The following is an 18,006-nucleotide window of genomic DNA, read 5'->3' as shown; positions in this document are numbered from 1 at the left end:
GCATGTGCCTACTGAGCCTTGAACTTGGGGCCTCATGATCTGGCTTAGTTTTCTCACTCAAAGATGGTGCTATGTCACTTGAGCTGTACCTCTACTTCTACTTTTTTGCTGGTTCATTGGAGATAAGACTCTGATTTGTCTGCCCCAGCTGGTTTTGAACTTCAATCTTCAGATCTTAGCCTCCTGGTTTAGATTGCTGTGTGAGCCATCAGTACCTGGCTATTTCCTATACTTTTTTCCATGTGAAAGTATTTATTAAAGAATCCGAAAACATTAGGGTTGATGTATGGGTAGGAAGGCATGGATAAAGCTTGGTTGTCTTAAATCAGTGTGTGCTGTGTATCCTGCTGTAGGAGATATATTGAACACATTAATGTGTACCATGAATACATGTTGTTCAAAATTCATAAAGGTGGGAATGAAAAAAGGAACAAATCCCAGAAAGACTTTGAGAGAAAGGTTGAGAAGAATTGGTAAATTAACTTCTATGAGGCCTATGAATTCTTAAATATATATAATGCTCTGCGGTTTAGCTCAGAGGTTTTGTATCAGGATGCAAGGTTAACAAGCGTTTTGTCTACATGAAAACTGCAAAGTCCTGTCCTACACACCTGTACTCCTCTAGGGACAAGCTGCATAGGAGGAGGATCACTCAGTGAGAGGCACACCAAACATATAACATGGCACGCCAGCTTCTGTGTTCAGCAAGAGGGCCATGGGTCAGTACTAGAACCAGAAAGCTCCTCCGTGGACCGGCACCATGTCTGACACTTTGGCCGTTAAGCCCCGAAGACAGTGACTTTACCAGTCTTATTAAAATGCAAATGGAAACCACTCTAAGAAAGGAAATGTGCTTATTACCTGACTCCTGTCCTTGTAATCCCCCTGTACACCTTTATAAGAACAACAAATTAAAAAATAAATAAATAAAAATGCAAATGAGGCATTACATGAATGCATTAAAATTCATTAGCACCTTGAACTTCCTCAGCAGATCACATAGGCTGCTCATTCCAAAGCAAGGAAGAGGAGGATGCCGAGGAAGAGGATGCAGAGGAGGGAGATGGACTTTCAAGAAGTCACCTGCCGGTCTGTGTGGCTGTGTCACTCATAGCTCCTCGCACGGTTTCTGTAAGAGAGATCTAAAACTAGATGGAGACCAGCGTGGGTCTCAGAAGCTCCAATGCCAGTCCCAGCCCGGACGCTATACTTCTGTCTGATCTCCTTACTCTCTCACCACGTCAGCCTTTGTGCCTAGACTTGTGCCTTAGAGAAGATACGGCAGGCCTGCTTCCACTATTCAACTGTATTAAATACATTTGCATGTGCTGTGGGCTTTTGTAATTTTACTCTTAGAGATTTTTAAAAACAGAGTTTTTCTCAAGAAAATCAGCTATTTGAGACTCTGAAGCATCAGTGATGTTCCAAAGACGTGTGTTTTCGGACTCTTTTATAGATAGCCAGATACAGAGATTTATGATGAAAATAGAACCTGCATATGCATAAAGCAGTGCCAGTTTTCTTATAATCATATTTCATTTGCTAAGAAGTCCTAATATATCTTCCATTTGTCATCGAACCATATGAAAGATTTTACTATCAGACTAACCATTACATTATCATTGCAATTGTATGAAATTTACAATAATTTAGCCTTCAATGTACATGTTGTCAAAACGCAGAGAGATTAAATTGATAAACCTCTTTCTATTGCATCTTTTCAGGTTTGTGGATTATAAGAAACTGTCAAATCTCCTGAGTTTCAAAAAGTTATCATGCTGCTATCAAAACTAAAGTTACTTCTGTGATATCTTTGCCTTTCTGTAAAAAAATTACTGTTGAGGATATCAGATAAGGTTTCAGCCAAGATGAAGGTGCAAGTTATATTCAAGAAGAAATTGTAACTAGGTCTCTGAGGACCTAGGATCTATTATCTGACACTTTTGCTTGCAGGGTGCATTAATAACGTTCATTTGGAAAATGTTAAATTTTCACTATTTTTTAATTGTTACAGCCTTCATTGGTTAGCAATATTTAGTACAGAGGAAAGAATAAGGTAAGAGGAGGAAGGAAATAAAAGAAAAACATGTAGGTCATAGTAATCAGGAACTTATGCAGGCAAACAAATCACTCAAAAATCATTGCAAATACAAAAGGAAAGGATTGTGAAAACAAGGAAATCAATGACCTCCCCCACAGCCATTGGCTGTGCCCCAGTAGAACGAGCGCTCTGCCCTCCCCTGTCCCCTTACGCAACCGTTCCCAAAGCTAAGTTCAGCAGGGCAAGGGGAGGAAATTTCTGCTTTATTATTATATTGGAAATCTATGTTTTACCAAGTGAAAAAAAACTAGCATAGTGTACTGAGAGTTCTCAAAAAAAATTAAAAACTTCTTTTGTGGGAAACACAAAAGTTCAATGTGGAATTTGTTGAACTTGAGGTTTATGGATTTATTCCAGAAAGAGCCAGTAGGCTTGAAGGAGCATATTTAAACTAGCACATTTGGATTTTGATTCTTTAAGTTTTCCCTTAACAATGGGGGAGGTTGGGGGGGGAAGTGAAGAGAGTGAGAGGAGAGAGAGAAGGAAGGAGGAAGGGAAAGAGGGAGGGAGGGAGGCAAAAGGAGAGGAGAATATTTTAATTCTGAAAAAAATTAGACTGTATAACTACTTCTGAGATCGCCCTGAGTGCTATTCCCAGCAGCAGCTTTTCATGCCTTTTCTGTTTGATACATAAAAGACTGGAGATGGTACAGTTCTGCACCTATGTCCACTGCTTTAGAAATACTAGTTTGGGGCAGCCTATTTCTCTAAACTAGAAATGAGTAGTCTTTATATGAAAAGAGTGGTTCTGATCAACATATTCCATGATTTTTCTTCGAATAACAAAAATTAAAAATTTAAAAGAACCCGAAGTTCTTCAGTTTCCTGGGAAAAAAGTATCACACATCTGAGAGTTTTGCCTTTTCTTCCATAAAAAATTTGAATATGGAAAAAGAAAGTGGGTTCCCTCTAGATAGATACTAAATGTTTACAGAATTTCTGATGAATTCTGAGAGGGAATTAGCATCAAAACACTGGGGAGAGTAGAAATGGATTGTTGAAATCATTCTCTGAGAATATTTAAAACAAGAATAATCCAAGTGAAGCCATTTGAAATACTCCTTTTCCCTAAAATAACAGTGAATGCAACTTTGTATGGCAGACATGGGCACATGGTTCTTCTTGGATCCAAAGCTAGCTGCCATTTTCTTGGACCCTCAAATCAGGTGACTAGCTCAATGGAATGGACAATATCAATGGAAATTATTCACTCCAAGTTTAGGCTGAAGTGGTTAGAATCCCTAGATTCATTTTTTTTGTCTACTTCCTGGATTAAAGACTGAAGTAGTGGCTTTCAAAAATGGCTACTAGAATAGAAAAATCCAGAACCCCTGCGGGACTGCATGGAGCAGTCGCACTAGACTGTCAATTAAGCAAGAAAGAAATTATCCTAATAGGATTGTTTTAAAGGTTTGTTTAGGATGTTAATCTACTCTAAGAAATAAGGTATTTCTGTGAACATAGTGTGTTTCAGAATATAAAATTTTTTTCTGTCAAAGCTTCTATTATTCAAACTTATATAAAAGCTTATAACAAACCCTAAAACATTTTACAAATACATTGTTATTAATAATGTGAGTATAATCATTAGTTACATAGAATTCAGAATTTTAATTGTGTGTGTAGGGGAGATTGGAATATATTTAGCAAGGAAAAATCTTCTTAAGTTGGAATATTTTCAGTAGTGGTCATGTTGCTGAAGCATAGACATTTGGATTTCAACTATTTTAACAGCCACATTAATTAAGAAAAATGTAGATTTATTAGATAATATAAAAACGACCATTGAAAGTGTAACAAACCTTGTTCTTGACCTTCCATTGTTTCTTTTCCCCTTTCCTTAATGCACTTTCATTAATTTGGCTTCGCTATTTTAAAGCTTGTAGTATTCTGGTTAGGAGCCGTGTTTAGAATTCAGCTGGGTCATGAGGACTTTCCCACCACCCCATTCTCATTTGCAGTTTTGCTATAATAAAAGCCCTAAATATATTGCTACTGTCTAGACGTTTTATCTGAAACAAGTGTCCTTTGTAGTCTCCCAGGACTTTTCTATTTTATTTCCAGTAAATCAAAGTCTGCGAAGAGCTTCAGTTCTTATTAAGACGTAACCTTCACAGTCCAGTGATTGCCAACTGTGGAGAGCCATTGACAGCTCATTTGCATCTAAGAGATGACTTCCATTGGGTCCTTGGCTCAGAACACAATGGACATTTACAGCATATGCAATATTTCTTGTTCTTTGATGAGCACCAAGTGCCAATTTTTATATGGAAAATGACTATTGAAAAGGCGAGGCTCCTTTCCCTGACCTTACCCTGTCTCCTGTTGCTCTGGAGTTACACATCGTCACCGAACTTCATGTGGGACCACAACTCCTCGGGAAGATATTCAGGAACCCTGCTTTAATCTGATGAAAACCAACCACGGTTAAAGTAGGAAACAAGAGGCACAAACAATCACATTTTACTAGAATAAAATGTACTTCTGTCTCCTGCCCCAAATTATTGTAACTTGGAGCTGTTAACGTTTGTATTTCCATAAAGTTATTTTGACACCAGCACCAGTGGGTCCGCCTGTCATCCTACCTACTTAGAAGGCTGAGATCTGAGGATCGTAGTTCCAAGCCAGCCCGGGCACAAAGTCCCTATAAGACTCATCTCCAATTAACTACTCAAAATACCACAGGTGGAGCTGTGGCTCCAAGTGGTAGAGTGCTAGTGTTGAGCAAAAGAATTCAGAGACAATGCCCAGGCCCTTAGTTCAAACCTCAGGAGCAATAAAAAAAGAAAGTTATTTTGGCATTATTTTATATTAATTTCCCCTTATTGATACACTTACCATTTTGAATAGAATTCACACAGCACAACTTAAGTAATCCAGTATTCAAGTTTATAACTGCCATGTAGTATATCTGCATGTACTTCTGATATCTTAAACAGTAAAGGTAGAAATCTAGCCAGGTGGGGTATGTGTTGTGTGTGTGTGTGTGTGTGTGTGTGTGTGTGTGTGTGTGTGTGTGTGTTGGCACTGGGTCTTGAACTCAGGACTTCAGACATTTAGCTCCACCTTTTCTGTACACAGTTTGTACTCTATCACTTGAACATGCTTTCAGTCTGATATTTTCCTGGCTAATTTGAGGTGGAATCTTGCAGAGTTTTTGGCTCAGGCTGACTTTGAACCATGATCTTCCAGGTCCCAATCTCTTGAGTAGCTAGGATCACAGGCGTGAATCACAGGCACCTAGCTGAAATCGAATTCCATTTTCCTTAATTTTAAAAGGAGCAGTTTGATGATACCTTATTTACTGAGATTCAGATTGTGTGCAATGTTTCTTTAACATTGAGGTTTGAGCTCACACTGGCATTTTCTAGGTAGGGGTAGAAGCTATACCACTGAGCAACTTCTCTTATATATATGTATATGTATACGTATATATATATATATATATATATATATATATATATATATATATATATATATGGTCTTACTTCCTGCCCAGGTATGTGCCTGGATTACAATCCACCTATTTTAGGCTTTTTTTCATGGCTGGAACAACAGGCATATGCCACTAGACAGAGTTTTTTCTGGGTTTCTAATGCTGGCCTGTGAACCACAACCCCCCAGTCAGCTCAGCCTCCCAAGTAGTTAGAATGACAGGCTCGTACTGATATGCCTAGCAGTGGTTGAGAAGGTCTCACAAATATTTCTGGATGGGCTGGACTCCAGTCATGAGCTCCCTAGTCTCAGACTCCCAAGCAGCTTTGACGATACCAAGTTCACATGTTGTTCTTTTAACTGGGTATTTTTTTCCCCAGGATGTCAATAAAGAAAAATAAACATCTTAAAGTTTAACCATCAATAATGAGGATATACAACTTAATGGCATAGAGAAGTTATATTTTAGCTAGAAACCACTATTTATTTTTCCCTATCAAATGTTTTAGCTCTCATATTTTGTGATTAGACTTTGCCATGGCTTTTAGTCAATCTTCCTTCTGGTTTTGATGAGGCATAGACCTAACATGACTCCTCTAATTGCATTTCTAAAAATTCATTTTGGTAAAAATGTGTGTGTGTGTGTGTGTGTGTGTGTGTGTGTGTGTATGAATGTGAGTGTACTTTACAGTAAGCCCAATTGCATGAAAATAGCCTGAGAGAGCTGTTTAAAACCCAATAGTATTCTAAAAGTAATCCATCAAAGGTAACAACTCTGATCAACAAAATAGGGAATTGGTCATGCATTTCTCATCTCTATTTGCATCTTGTCTCCATGCTGTGCATAGATTCTGTTCTTTCAACTCTTGCTGCTCACTTGTTACTCTAATCACATTCTTGAATATGGGTGGATGAATGGACAGATGGATGGATAGATAGATGGATGGAATTAAAATTAAGTTTCTCAAGAAATTGTTAAGTTAGCTACTACACTGCTAATTCTCTAAAGTAAAACTAAAGTAAGTAACTGTACAAATAATATATATATAATTGCATTTTCACATGACAACATGTGATGTGTCCAATAAGACTGTGCTAAAAAATAACATAAAGCATTTTTTTCAGAAGCCATTTCCCAAAGAATTTATGTGATGAAAGAGAGTCTGGAAAAAACAGCAACAAAGAAACAGACATATATTATTTCAGCAAAACATCATAATATTATCATTTTAATGAGTAAAAACTATGATTCCAATAGTGTTTTACACCCGAATCATGAGTTTTTTAAATAAAAATTGTAATATTAATAGCCTTTATTGGTAATACAGCCAAAAATTTCAGTCTAGTGAAAGTAGTATTGCCACTGTGCAAGTTTACTTCATTATGATAAAGCAGATGGTTTTTGAAGAAGATAAAATGAGAGGTGTTCATCCAAAGATATTCAGAAATTATGGAATAACTTGTCAAAGTCTTCTTGTTCCTATTCAGTTTTTTTTTCCTTGTTCATTCCCAACTCATCCATATCCACTCTTAATCTGTATGTGTGGGTATATAGATTCAACTATAAAAAGGATCAATCTTGCATTATCTTGTTTTAACTTCTTTTGATTTCTACTATTGTTTCAGTTTCCTTTCTCTTATGGATTTTGCCACCAACTTTCCAACAACCCGGATGTTAGCTCTTTTGAGTATTGGATGTCCACTCACTAGAATACAAAAAATATATATTTACATTAAGAATTAGTCAATTAGTACAATAGAAATGTATTGTGTTTTTAAAAACTGTAGAATATAGTACAGATTTGTGGCTAACAATTGGAATTGACACTGTATTCATTCATTGAATTGCCTTTTATATCATGCCAAGACACTCAATTAAAATTATTTTTGGATCAAAATGTTGAGGGAAGAGATGATAGGAATTGGATCCCATTGACACACAGAATGCTTGAAGTCAGATGCAACATATGTTTGATCATAAGAAGGACAGTATTGAAATTATCCACCATTCTGATATTGATATTTGAATCAATGTGAACCATTATTTGTATCAACTGCTTGTATTTGATCCCTTTATCTATAAATTTTTTAATTAAAAAACAGAAGTCATACATTTACTGTGGCTACCATCATATACAGCATTTTGTAGACAAGATAGTATTTATATTTGCTATTCAAGTTCTATAGTTGTTGAATAGCAACATAATCGACTGATATAAAATGACAGGCTCCATGCCGAATGGAAACATGTGACTTGGTGTAATGTAAGAAATGGAATACAGTTATGTTCATGCATACTTCATCATCATGAAAGAAAGAAAAATGCCTTATAACAACAAAATTAAATTAGGTAGCATTAACAAAGGCTCCATGTAAGAATCACTTTAAAATATAAAACTTAAAAATGAAGAACAAAGGGAAAGCAGGTTTATAAAATAAACATGTGCTCAACCACATTAGTCATCATGCAAGTACCAAATTTGCTAGGGAATTATCTTCACTCACCTGTAAGCATGGATGGCTAATATCAAAAATATTGGTGAAGAGTGTGGAGATGAGTGAAAGCTGTCACCATGTTGGTGGGAGTATTACAAATGAAATTGGAAATACCACAGACTCAGCCATCCTCCTTGTCCTTAAAAAATGAAATGAAGTGGACAGGCCACCTCATAGAGACATCTGCACTTCCACTGTTCATCACAGCACAGCAAACAATAGTCAGGGAGTGAAGACAGACTGTGTTCATTGGGTCTTTATTTCTGGAATGAACTTAGCATCTATCTTGTCCGGTTTTGAAAGGATCCAACAATATGGATCAAAAGACATATGGGTAATAATATCTCATTGGTACTGTTTCCTCAGTTGAATCAAATATGCAAGGTGTTAAAAATAGGGAAATGTAGGGGGTGTATGGGAACATGATGTACTTTCCAATCAACACTTTTGTAAGCCAAAATGATGCTAATAAAGTCTATTGATTAAAAAGGATACACCAAGCTCAGAGAGACAAACGGCACATGTTCTCTCTGATACGGGGAAGTTAGAGCTAAACTTCACTGGGCTATGACAAATTATACAGGATTCTAGATACTTACACACATTCAAGCTAAAAGAGGATACTCTTTGGAGAGAAACCCAAAGGCACAATGCCTAAGTGCTTCTTCATGTTTATATAAAATAATACACATACTGAAACAAACTTCAAGATATGGAAACAAGACTTTGGTGTGTAGTTTTTTGATGATTCTGTCTCCTTTACTGTAAGTGCAGCGTATTCATGTATATATCTTTGGGAGGGTTGTGTGGAGGATACAGAACTCAAGGGACAAAGGGTCAAAAAGTTCAGCAGTGGAGCTCCTTGGACATTGAGGAACATGAACTATACAACTGGTGGACGGGGACAGGAGAGAGGGACTGGAAGAGAACTAAGAGAATGCAAGACACTGTACAAAAGGAAATGGACTCATTATCTGACTCGTGATTGTAATCCCTCCATATATCACTTCCATAATAACAACAAAGTAAATTAATTTTTAAAAAGGATATGCATCTGACATAGCAAATAGTGAAAATACTTTCTGTATTATGACCTACACTATGATCTAATACAGGTTTTTAAAAAATTTTTCACTAACAATTGCTTACTTCATTAACAAATTGCTGGTATGTCAAAAGCATTCAAGAAAAACATCACTTCATCTTTCGGAAAGATAGCAACGTAAGTACACAATATTTTTCATCTTTCAAAGTCTATCTCCTTGACCTTCATTTTTTCCATATGGCAGAGGAGATTCAGAAAATAATATCTTTGATTAAAAGAACTCAGATCCTGAATGGAATATTTTAAAAGTGTTTTAACTTCATTGCTAAGCTGGCAGAGAAGGAAGAAAACGCAGAGGCTGGAAGCAAAATGCAAGCAGTAACCTTCACAGATACTTGTGTGCCAAAGCTAGTGTTTTCCAGTCCAGTCTTTTCTGTTAAGCTCTAGATGTTTGAACCACAGCCTTTTCAAGAGGAGTGGAGACAGGAGATAAAAATGTAGGGTTCACACCACCAAATGGAAGTCTAGCCTGAGAGCACCACTGAGGCCAGGGGCCCTGCAAGGTGACCTCATCACAAAGAGTGCAAGTTATGGAGGGAATGAAGACAGGAGGAAGGGAGAAAGGCAGAGAGGGAGAGGAGAAAGCCAGAAGGAAAAAGGGAAGGGGGCCAAAGAAAGAAAAATCTTCAAAGCAGGGAAGAATAAATAATATTTCTAGTGTTTCTTTAGTTAGTTAGTGTTCCAGTTTATGGTGCTTGGTTGGCCCAATGATCCATCATATCTGAGGTTTAATAAGAATGAATGAAAAAAAAAATGTCACTAGAGGAAGGCAGTTTTGACCAGAGCCTTTAAAATATGTCAGAGAAGCAGAATTTAAAACCTCAAGAACAGAATATATACTAGCTAGTTGTACATTTTTTCTTTGTTATTTATCCAGAGGAGATGATTTACTTTCAGCCCCCTGTGGCAGGCCATTGCTGAAGGTAGCAAGGACCTGAAGGATGTAGGCTGCTGGAGGGAGACCTTTGAAGGTTATTGCGGGTCTCTGATCCTGTCTTCCCTCTAGACTTCCTGTCCATCATGAGGTGAACAGCCTCTGCTATATTCTCCCAAGTTATCACATATTCAGTGCACACACAGAAAATCTATTTAAATACTTATCATTAACTACCATGCTAGATTATCTATCACATTCAAAGATAATTTTAAAAGTAATTATAAACTCATCAGTTGACATAAATGACTATCCTCCAAGTCAAAATTAAGCTTAAATATTAAGATCTCTTCTCCCCTCTATCTCTCCCTCTCTCCCTCTCTCCCTCTCTCCTTCTCTCTCTCTCTCTCTCTCTCTCTCTCTCTCTCTCTCCCCCCCTCCCCTCCTCTGACTCTGAATATTCTTTTAACCAAATTTTCATTTAGGATTAGTCATTGTGGTACTCTCAAATCCATTCTGTTAAAGAGCTCAGTAATTTCACACCAGAGACGGGAATAAAGATTGGTATCAGGGCACCTTGCTCAGTTTGTACTCAGCTGCACACTTAAATAAATACCATACATATTTATACATGATGGTTGTTGAGAAGAATATGAGAAGGGTAAACAACATTTGGGGAAACCAACAGCCATTTGTTTCCTTGTACCTGACCAAAAATACGTTCAGCTGGTGTTTGTGCTACTACATAGCTGGGCGCCTACAGGCCATCTGATACTTCCACTCTTGTCCTCTTTCCTGCACATAGAGGGAGGAGGCAGAGGGATCACAACTCCGTCCAAGTCCCCGAACACCATGGCTGAACTAGAGGAGAATAATGGAGAAAATCTCCAACACCTCAAGTTGGTTAGCGCCTGCTTTTTGCTTCTATAGGGCTAGAGGCATGGTTCAAGTGGCTGAGCATCAATTTAGCAAGTGTGAAGTCCTGAAATCAAAACCTAGTACCCAAAAGCAAGAGGGAAGGAAGGAAGGGATTTCTGTAAAAGTGAAAATAAAAACAAAAGCTAAGTGAACAATTCCACTCTTGGCTTACATTTTCAACACAGTTGCTTTATGGTATGTTCTACAGAACAGACAGATACCTCTTGCAGTCTTATTTCTTTCCGGACCTTTTAGGCAAATATAAATTTAACCCCATTGCTACTTCCTTGCGGCCAGTTGTGACTTTCCTGCATACTGTGATCTAGTTCACCAAGCTCATGTGTGCCAGCATTTAGACGAAGTATAGAATTTCTTCAAAAACACAATTTGATAGTGCAAGGTTTCTTAAACTTAACAAACTACCATTTACTGAAATTACCACATCTCTACTCCAGTTTACTGATCACACTAGCAGGGGGATATTTTTGTATTTGGAATTTGCAAATTTTCTAAACATGCTAAGAACCTAAGTGCATTATACAATGAAAATCAAGATCTACAAGGTATATTTTACTTAACGTTTTTATCCTGTATTTGTCCAGGATTTGTTTTTCTTTGGGAGAGTTTTATAACCTCTAGATAAGAGTAATCAACTAAAAGATAAAAGATTAGAAAGAGCATGACTTAGTAGCGATATCACCACCTCACCCTTCACGATGGTCTAGCACATGTCAACTTTGCTCTGTCCCAGGTAAAAATTTGCAAAGAGTTTCAGGTGAACCCTAGGATGACGAGTCCCATTCCAGTATTTTCTGTTGATCTGTCATGTTCGCAGCAAGTAGTAGAGAAGAAAGGCTATCACTGAGGATCAGCCTGATACACAAAGCTCCTCACATGCTCTCCCCCTCTCCTCAAATTTTAAATAATGGATTTTATACCAAAAAAGAGAGAGTGAATAAAGAACTCTCATACCATAAACCACAGAAAAACACGATGCTTGTGCCAAACACAAGATAGCATTCAATTAGTTTCTTTAAAGGCAATTCTTATCACATCTATTCCTAATATTAGCTTTCTCAATAAACAGTAGCCTGCCGAGCGACTGCCAGCCCTGCCCAGCTGAGACCACAATGCAGTGACAAATGACCAGCACAGCCCAAAGCCCTCCACATTGCCACAAATGGCACATGCCAGCCCTTCGGTTTTCTTAAATCTTTCTCTGACTTTCACAGGAAGCCAGATTAATATTTATGTGGCGAGAGAGATAAGAAATGCATTGCTCTGCCACAGAAAATAGCTCTCTCTATTTTGTGGGTTCATTTCTTGGTACGCATTTTTACCTCCCACTGAAGTCTGATCTGTTGTAGAAAACACAACAAAATCTTTGGGCTTTCTAGAAAGGCTTCAAAGCTCCTATGGCTTACAGAAGTCCCTAATTTAGACTTTTGGGTTGTGTTTACTTTAAAGGAAGGGAAAGCAAAGTAGGAAAAAAACCACAAAAACAAAAATAACTTCTTTCCAATCTATTATAGTAATGGCACTATTTACACTAAATTACATCAGTCTGGTTTTTAATGAATTACTTGGTCACATTGAAGTTTCTGGGTCTAATTAAAGTTGATAAAAAATATGTTATAATCTTTTCTTTCTCCCAGAATACAAAAAGTAAACAACAAATCATTACTTTCATCCATCTACTTATACGCTTCTCCTCCTCTTCCTCCTCTTCCTCCTCCTCCTCCTCTTCTTTCTGCTCTTCTTCTTCTTCTTCTTCTTCTTCTTCTTCTTCTTCTTCTTCTTCTTCTTCTTCTTCTTCTTCTTCTTCTTCTTCTTTTTCTTCTTCTTCTATTTTGGCACATTAGCTAACACAAAGGACTGAACCAATTTACCTTCATAAAGAAACTAAATTTTGTTCATATGCTAAAACTAGTTAAGACACACTAAAATCTTTGTAACATAAGCTTTTTAATCCAAGATGTAAAGCAACTGCTAGTTTATGACGTTTCTGAACATTATCCATAAGGTCCCGAAAGGTCTCAATCCCTTCCTCTTTCCCAGTCTCACATAGATTGCTGTTCGCAGGATTTCCAGTCAAATCAGCTCCAGTTTCCCACTACCTTAGTGACCACTCTTCAGTCTTTCAATGCTGCTTCTTCCTTCTCTGACCAGGCTTATATTCTGAGCCTTTTATTCTCTTCTGTCTTCGCCTTGCCCTGAATGCTCTGAAAAGCTCTTTTTGCATGCACGTTCTTCTTAATGATGCTTTTACAAATCTATCTGAGTTACAATACTCAATGTACACATGTGTACATAAAACCTGGTAACTTGAGGCAATGGGTAGGGTTGAGAGAGGTAGGGAGGAGGATAAAGGGGTGACATTGCTGGAGATGAATTGTAGTTACCCACTGAACAGAGACTGCTCTACAACTCCTGGAAGATGAAAAAAATTAAAACCCATAAAATACAGGAAAAAAATAGACTAGTAAATCTCAAAGGCAAAGATTCAGCTGAGAGAAAGTACTCTCATTCACATCTGGACTTGGGGTCTAATGGATCTCCTGCAATGTCTGCTTAAATGTATAGTCCTCCTTTCAAATCCCACATGCGTTGAGATCTAAACTTTGTACTTATCTCCAAAACTGCTTCCTCTCACACTTCTCCTCCTCTTTCAACTCAATAATCTCTTCCATTGTTCAGGCAAAGGACGTTGGCCATTTATTTTGGTGGTGTGGTACTACGGGGACTCGAAGGCAGCAATACCCTGGTGTAAGTGCTCCACTACTGAGCCCTCCAATGTCCCCTGCTGAGCAAGGGGTTCCAGGGCCATTTGCTATGATTTGGTTGAATGTCTTCTTCAAAAGGATCATGGGTTACAGCTTCCAGCCCAGGACTCTCATACTGCATTCACCTCTATTTTTTTCTTGTGTGTGTGTGTGTGTGTGTGTGTGTGTGTGTGTGTGTATGCATGTTGCTAGAATGCAAACTCACAGCTGACAACTATGTATACCACAACTATTTCTAGAATGCAGCCTGACATATACCAAAAAGTTGAACGAATCATGTGATAAACGATTGTTGGGTGCCACTGGGGGATGTGGCTACTGCACAAACTATTTGTCTCCACTGCCCTAATTCACTGGAAGACTGCCAAGTCTTTACTCTGCTTTGTTCTATTTAGATGCTGCATCTGTGTCGATCTCTCTTCCAAAATTCGGAGATGTATAGTAATTTAGTCAGTGAAAAAGTTGTTTCCATGGATGCCGGGTAAACGGATTATAATGAAGTTGGCTTTGGGTCCCAGTTTTTAATATGACACTGTGGCATATATTATAATTCTAATTTCTACTCTAAAGTGTTTTTTAGTCGCAGAATGGGTACTTTCCCAGGTCACTATTTTTTTTTCGTACACAACTTAGCTAGAAAGCTCTCTCTGGCATCTGATCACTCACTGTAATCTTCTCAGATGAAAACACAATGTCAGGAAGAAGAAAGGAAAAAGCTCCAGCTGAATAGAAGGGAATAATCCCTTGCAAAACTTTCTCTGGATGCTAATGAACCAACCATCAAGGCCCTATTCCGTGACTGTTTTCTGCGATATTGCTCATATTAAGTTTCAGGGATACCAGTGGCAGAACCCCCTGGAGCTCTGATACCTCAGTTGGAATAATGGCACACATAAAAACTCATCTATTTTGCTAATTGTGCAGCCAGTTCAGATCCACAGTGCAAAACTGAGAGCTCAAATTTTGATTGTAGTCTTATTTCAACATTACGGATTACAATATCCATGAGCAGAAACATGTATAGAAGCACCAGACATTCTGAAATACATGCAAATAGATTTCAAGGAGACAATAGAACATTAAAAGTGTGAGGTGTCCCCTCCCGTGGAGAGGGGGTTCTGGAATAGCAAGACTGATCATGTCTCTATTGAACTTTTGGTGCCCGCATCTAGAACGCCGGAGTCCAGGTACATCAACAATTTCTCCCAGTGCTACATAGAGACATTTTAGGAATGATGTAGCCAGTAAAGAACTGGAACAAAACACTTCATGGATCCATTTTGATTTGCTCATCAATCTATGGAACTTGGAGTTTTTTTGTTTTTGTTTTGTTTTTATTTAGTCATTAAGCAGTGTTTGAATAGTGATTCTCTCAATGACTCTCCCAGGATAATATGAATTTTACACCACATGGATCCAGTGCTGTGATTGGAGCATATTCAAAGAACCGGCTTTTAAAAACTCAAATCACACACAGATCAACTGATTTCAGAGACGTTAATACACTCAGCCACCAGTTTTAGTATTGAATTTGAAAAAATAGTTTATTAGCCATTCAGCATAAGAAAATAAAGGAAAAGTTTCTCATCCCTGACACAACTACTGGTCACTTGGATAAATAGCAAGCACCAAGTACTTCTAAAGAGTTCGGTTTGTTGGTTTGTTTTGGTTCCTGTGATATATTTCAAATCCTATCTATTGGTCATTTAGCTCCAATACTGAATAAAAACATGTACGCATGCTTACATTTTTTTCATTATCCATATCGGAGGTCTTCCATTTTATTTACTATATATGTGGGGGTAGTTGGATAGAGAGAGGTGAGGGTTGGGGTCTCTCAGCCAGTTCCAGAAGGATACCACAGGAACCTGTCAGTTACGGCATTAGCTACATCCCAGGCTTCACTGATAAATGGTCTTACTCTAACTCATTCATTCCTTCATGTGTCTCTACAGTTAATGCATACAAAGTCTGTGCAGTGTTGCCAAAGGAAAGCTTTGTCCCTCCTAGACCTCGTAATGGAGCAGGGGGAGAAACTGAGGACATGGTGAAGAGAACGTGGGCATTGCTAGCCCTTGCAGAGAGCCAGGGGATGAAGGTCAGAGCTCACAAAAAGAAACAAGAAACATGAAGAAGAAAGTTACGGGTAAAATTGGCCATTTTCCTATTGATTTGGCCATTACAAATTTATCTCTGAGAGTCGTGGAAGCCAGGCCTTACTTTTCAGGATGCCAAACTGACAGTCTAATTGGATAAATCTATCACGTGCCAGCGCAGTCAAAATGCACCTATGACTTGTCTTCACCAATCTGGTCACCTTTACTCTCTATATAGTTTATCCCATGTCTCAAGTATAAAACATCAGACAACTTGACTACCAAAATCACCAAAATAACCAAAATTACCAAAATCCATTCTTGGGCATTTTACCCCAGCAATACCTTTCAAATTAGTCCATATTTCTCATCTCCACGGCTACCAGAGTTCAAACTACAATTATCAACCACCTTTGCTATGCGTTAATTTAGCACTTAAAAGCCTGCCTAGACTATAATACTAAGTGCTCAATAAATGTATTTGAGTTACTGTTATTGACTGAGCTGGGTTCCTTGTATTCCCTCTGTTCATCCTCTTAATTCAAGTTCCAAGATCTTTACAGTTCTCTGAGTCCATAGGATCACCTATTACAAATTCATAGCCAGGCGCTGGTGGCTCACACCTGTAATCCTAGCTACTTAGGAGGCTGAGATCTGAGGATCCTGGTTCAAAGCCAGCCTGGGCAGGAAAGTCTATGAGACTCTTATCTCCAATACATCATCAGAAAACCAGGAGTGGTGCTGTGGCTCAAGTAGTAGAGTGTTAGCCTTGAGCTGGAGAGTTGAGGGACAGTGCCCAGGCCCAGAGTTCAAGCCCTACAACTGACAAAAAGAATCATAGTAGTCTCCCCTCCATTTTCAAAGAAATCAAATTAGTAACACTTAGAAGATTCTGCAGAAATGGCTTGGTTAATGTCTACCTTCTATAAAATTAGGTAAGGAGTGTAATTTCATACATTGTAATCTATTATCACTGTACTGTACAGTTTGCATTTTCTGTGAAAATGGCGTCTTTTGCTTTTTGTTTTTTTTTGCATTGGTTAAGCCTCAAACTGCTAACCTCCTCATCTGTGCCTCCTGAGTAGCTAGAATTACAGGCATACAACATTGCTCCTTTTTCCTTTTAATCATTTTATTAATGTACTTCATGTATTTGAAAGTTTCGCTTCTTTAACGTGCACCATCCAGAGCACCTTTTAGGATATTCAGAGTTGTGCAATCATCACAATGGAGTTTTAGAACATTTGGAATACTCTCCCCCAAATCCACCCACTAGCAGTCATTCCCAGCTACACATCTTCACTAATCTTCAACAATCCTTAGCACAAGGCCTATCTATGAATTTTCCCATGTGGACATTTCACATCAATGGAATTATATGTGTCACCTTCTGTGACCCAGTTCATTCACTTAGCCTATTTTTAGTGTCTAATCATGTTGAATCATACATCAGTATTGCATTTATTGCTGAATAATAGTCCATTACATGTATATTACCTTTAACCAGTTATAAGTCAATGGATGTCACATTATTTTAACTTGAGTTTCTCACAGATAAGCTTTATCAGGTTAAAGTGTTTCCTTACATTTCTAGTTTTTATCATGAAGCGTAGTTGCATTTTATCCCTTGACTTTTCTACCTGAGATAATTGTGGTCTTACCTATTCTTCTATCAATATTATTTTTAGTACTGTTTTCATTTTCACTTTTGGTAGAAGATTTTATTGCTCTAGAGAAAGTTTTTTAAAAATAATTTATTAACTATAAGTAATTGTACAAATGAGTTGGCATTCAACAAACAGTTTATGAATATAGTGAATCTTGATCAAAGTCACCCCTATTAGCATTCTCCCTGATTGATTTTTGTGTGTTAGGTAAATTTTTCATTAATGGGCTAAACCCCACTTGATCATCATATAAAATCTTTCTCTAATTTGTGCTGGATTCACTTTGAAAGTATTTTGCTGAGGGTGTTTTTTTAACATCCATATGCATAAGGAATATTGAGCTGTAGTTTGATTTCCTTGTGACCTATTTGTTTGGTGTTGGTTAGCAGAGAAGAACTGGGATCAGAGAACAAGTCGAGAATTGTTTTCTACAATTGATTTGAAAACAGCTATACAATAACAGTAATCAATGTCACGTGACTGCATGACAAAACACATGTAGACCAATGCAATCAAATTGAGTTTCATAAG

The 18,006-nt window shown here is 37.8% G+C and overlaps 1 protein-coding gene across 1 annotated transcript in view; it reads right to left on the bottom strand.

The window, feature by feature from the left end:
* Nucleotides 1–6,964: 6,964 nt before the first annotated feature.
* LOC105995669 overlaps nucleotides 6,965–18,006 on the bottom strand; it is a 174,080-nt gene continuing 163,038 nt past the window's right edge. The window contains exon 19 of the mRNA XM_013029495.1: nucleotides 6,965–7,242. Coding sequence (XP_012884949.1) covers nucleotides 7,151–7,242 — 92 coding nt within the window. The 3' untranslated portion in view covers nucleotides 6,965–7,150. The remainder of the gene's footprint in view (nucleotides 7,243–18,006) is intronic.

Source organism: Dipodomys ordii, unplaced genomic scaffold, assembly GCF_000151885.1.
Source record: "Dipodomys ordii isolate 6190 unplaced genomic scaffold, Dord_2.0 Scaffold119, whole genome shotgun sequence".
Lineage (NCBI taxonomy): Eukaryota > Metazoa > Chordata > Mammalia > Rodentia > Heteromyidae > Dipodomys > Dipodomys ordii.
Note: the sequence above shows the minus strand (reverse complement) of the source record. Positions and strands in the feature narration are given on the sequence as shown.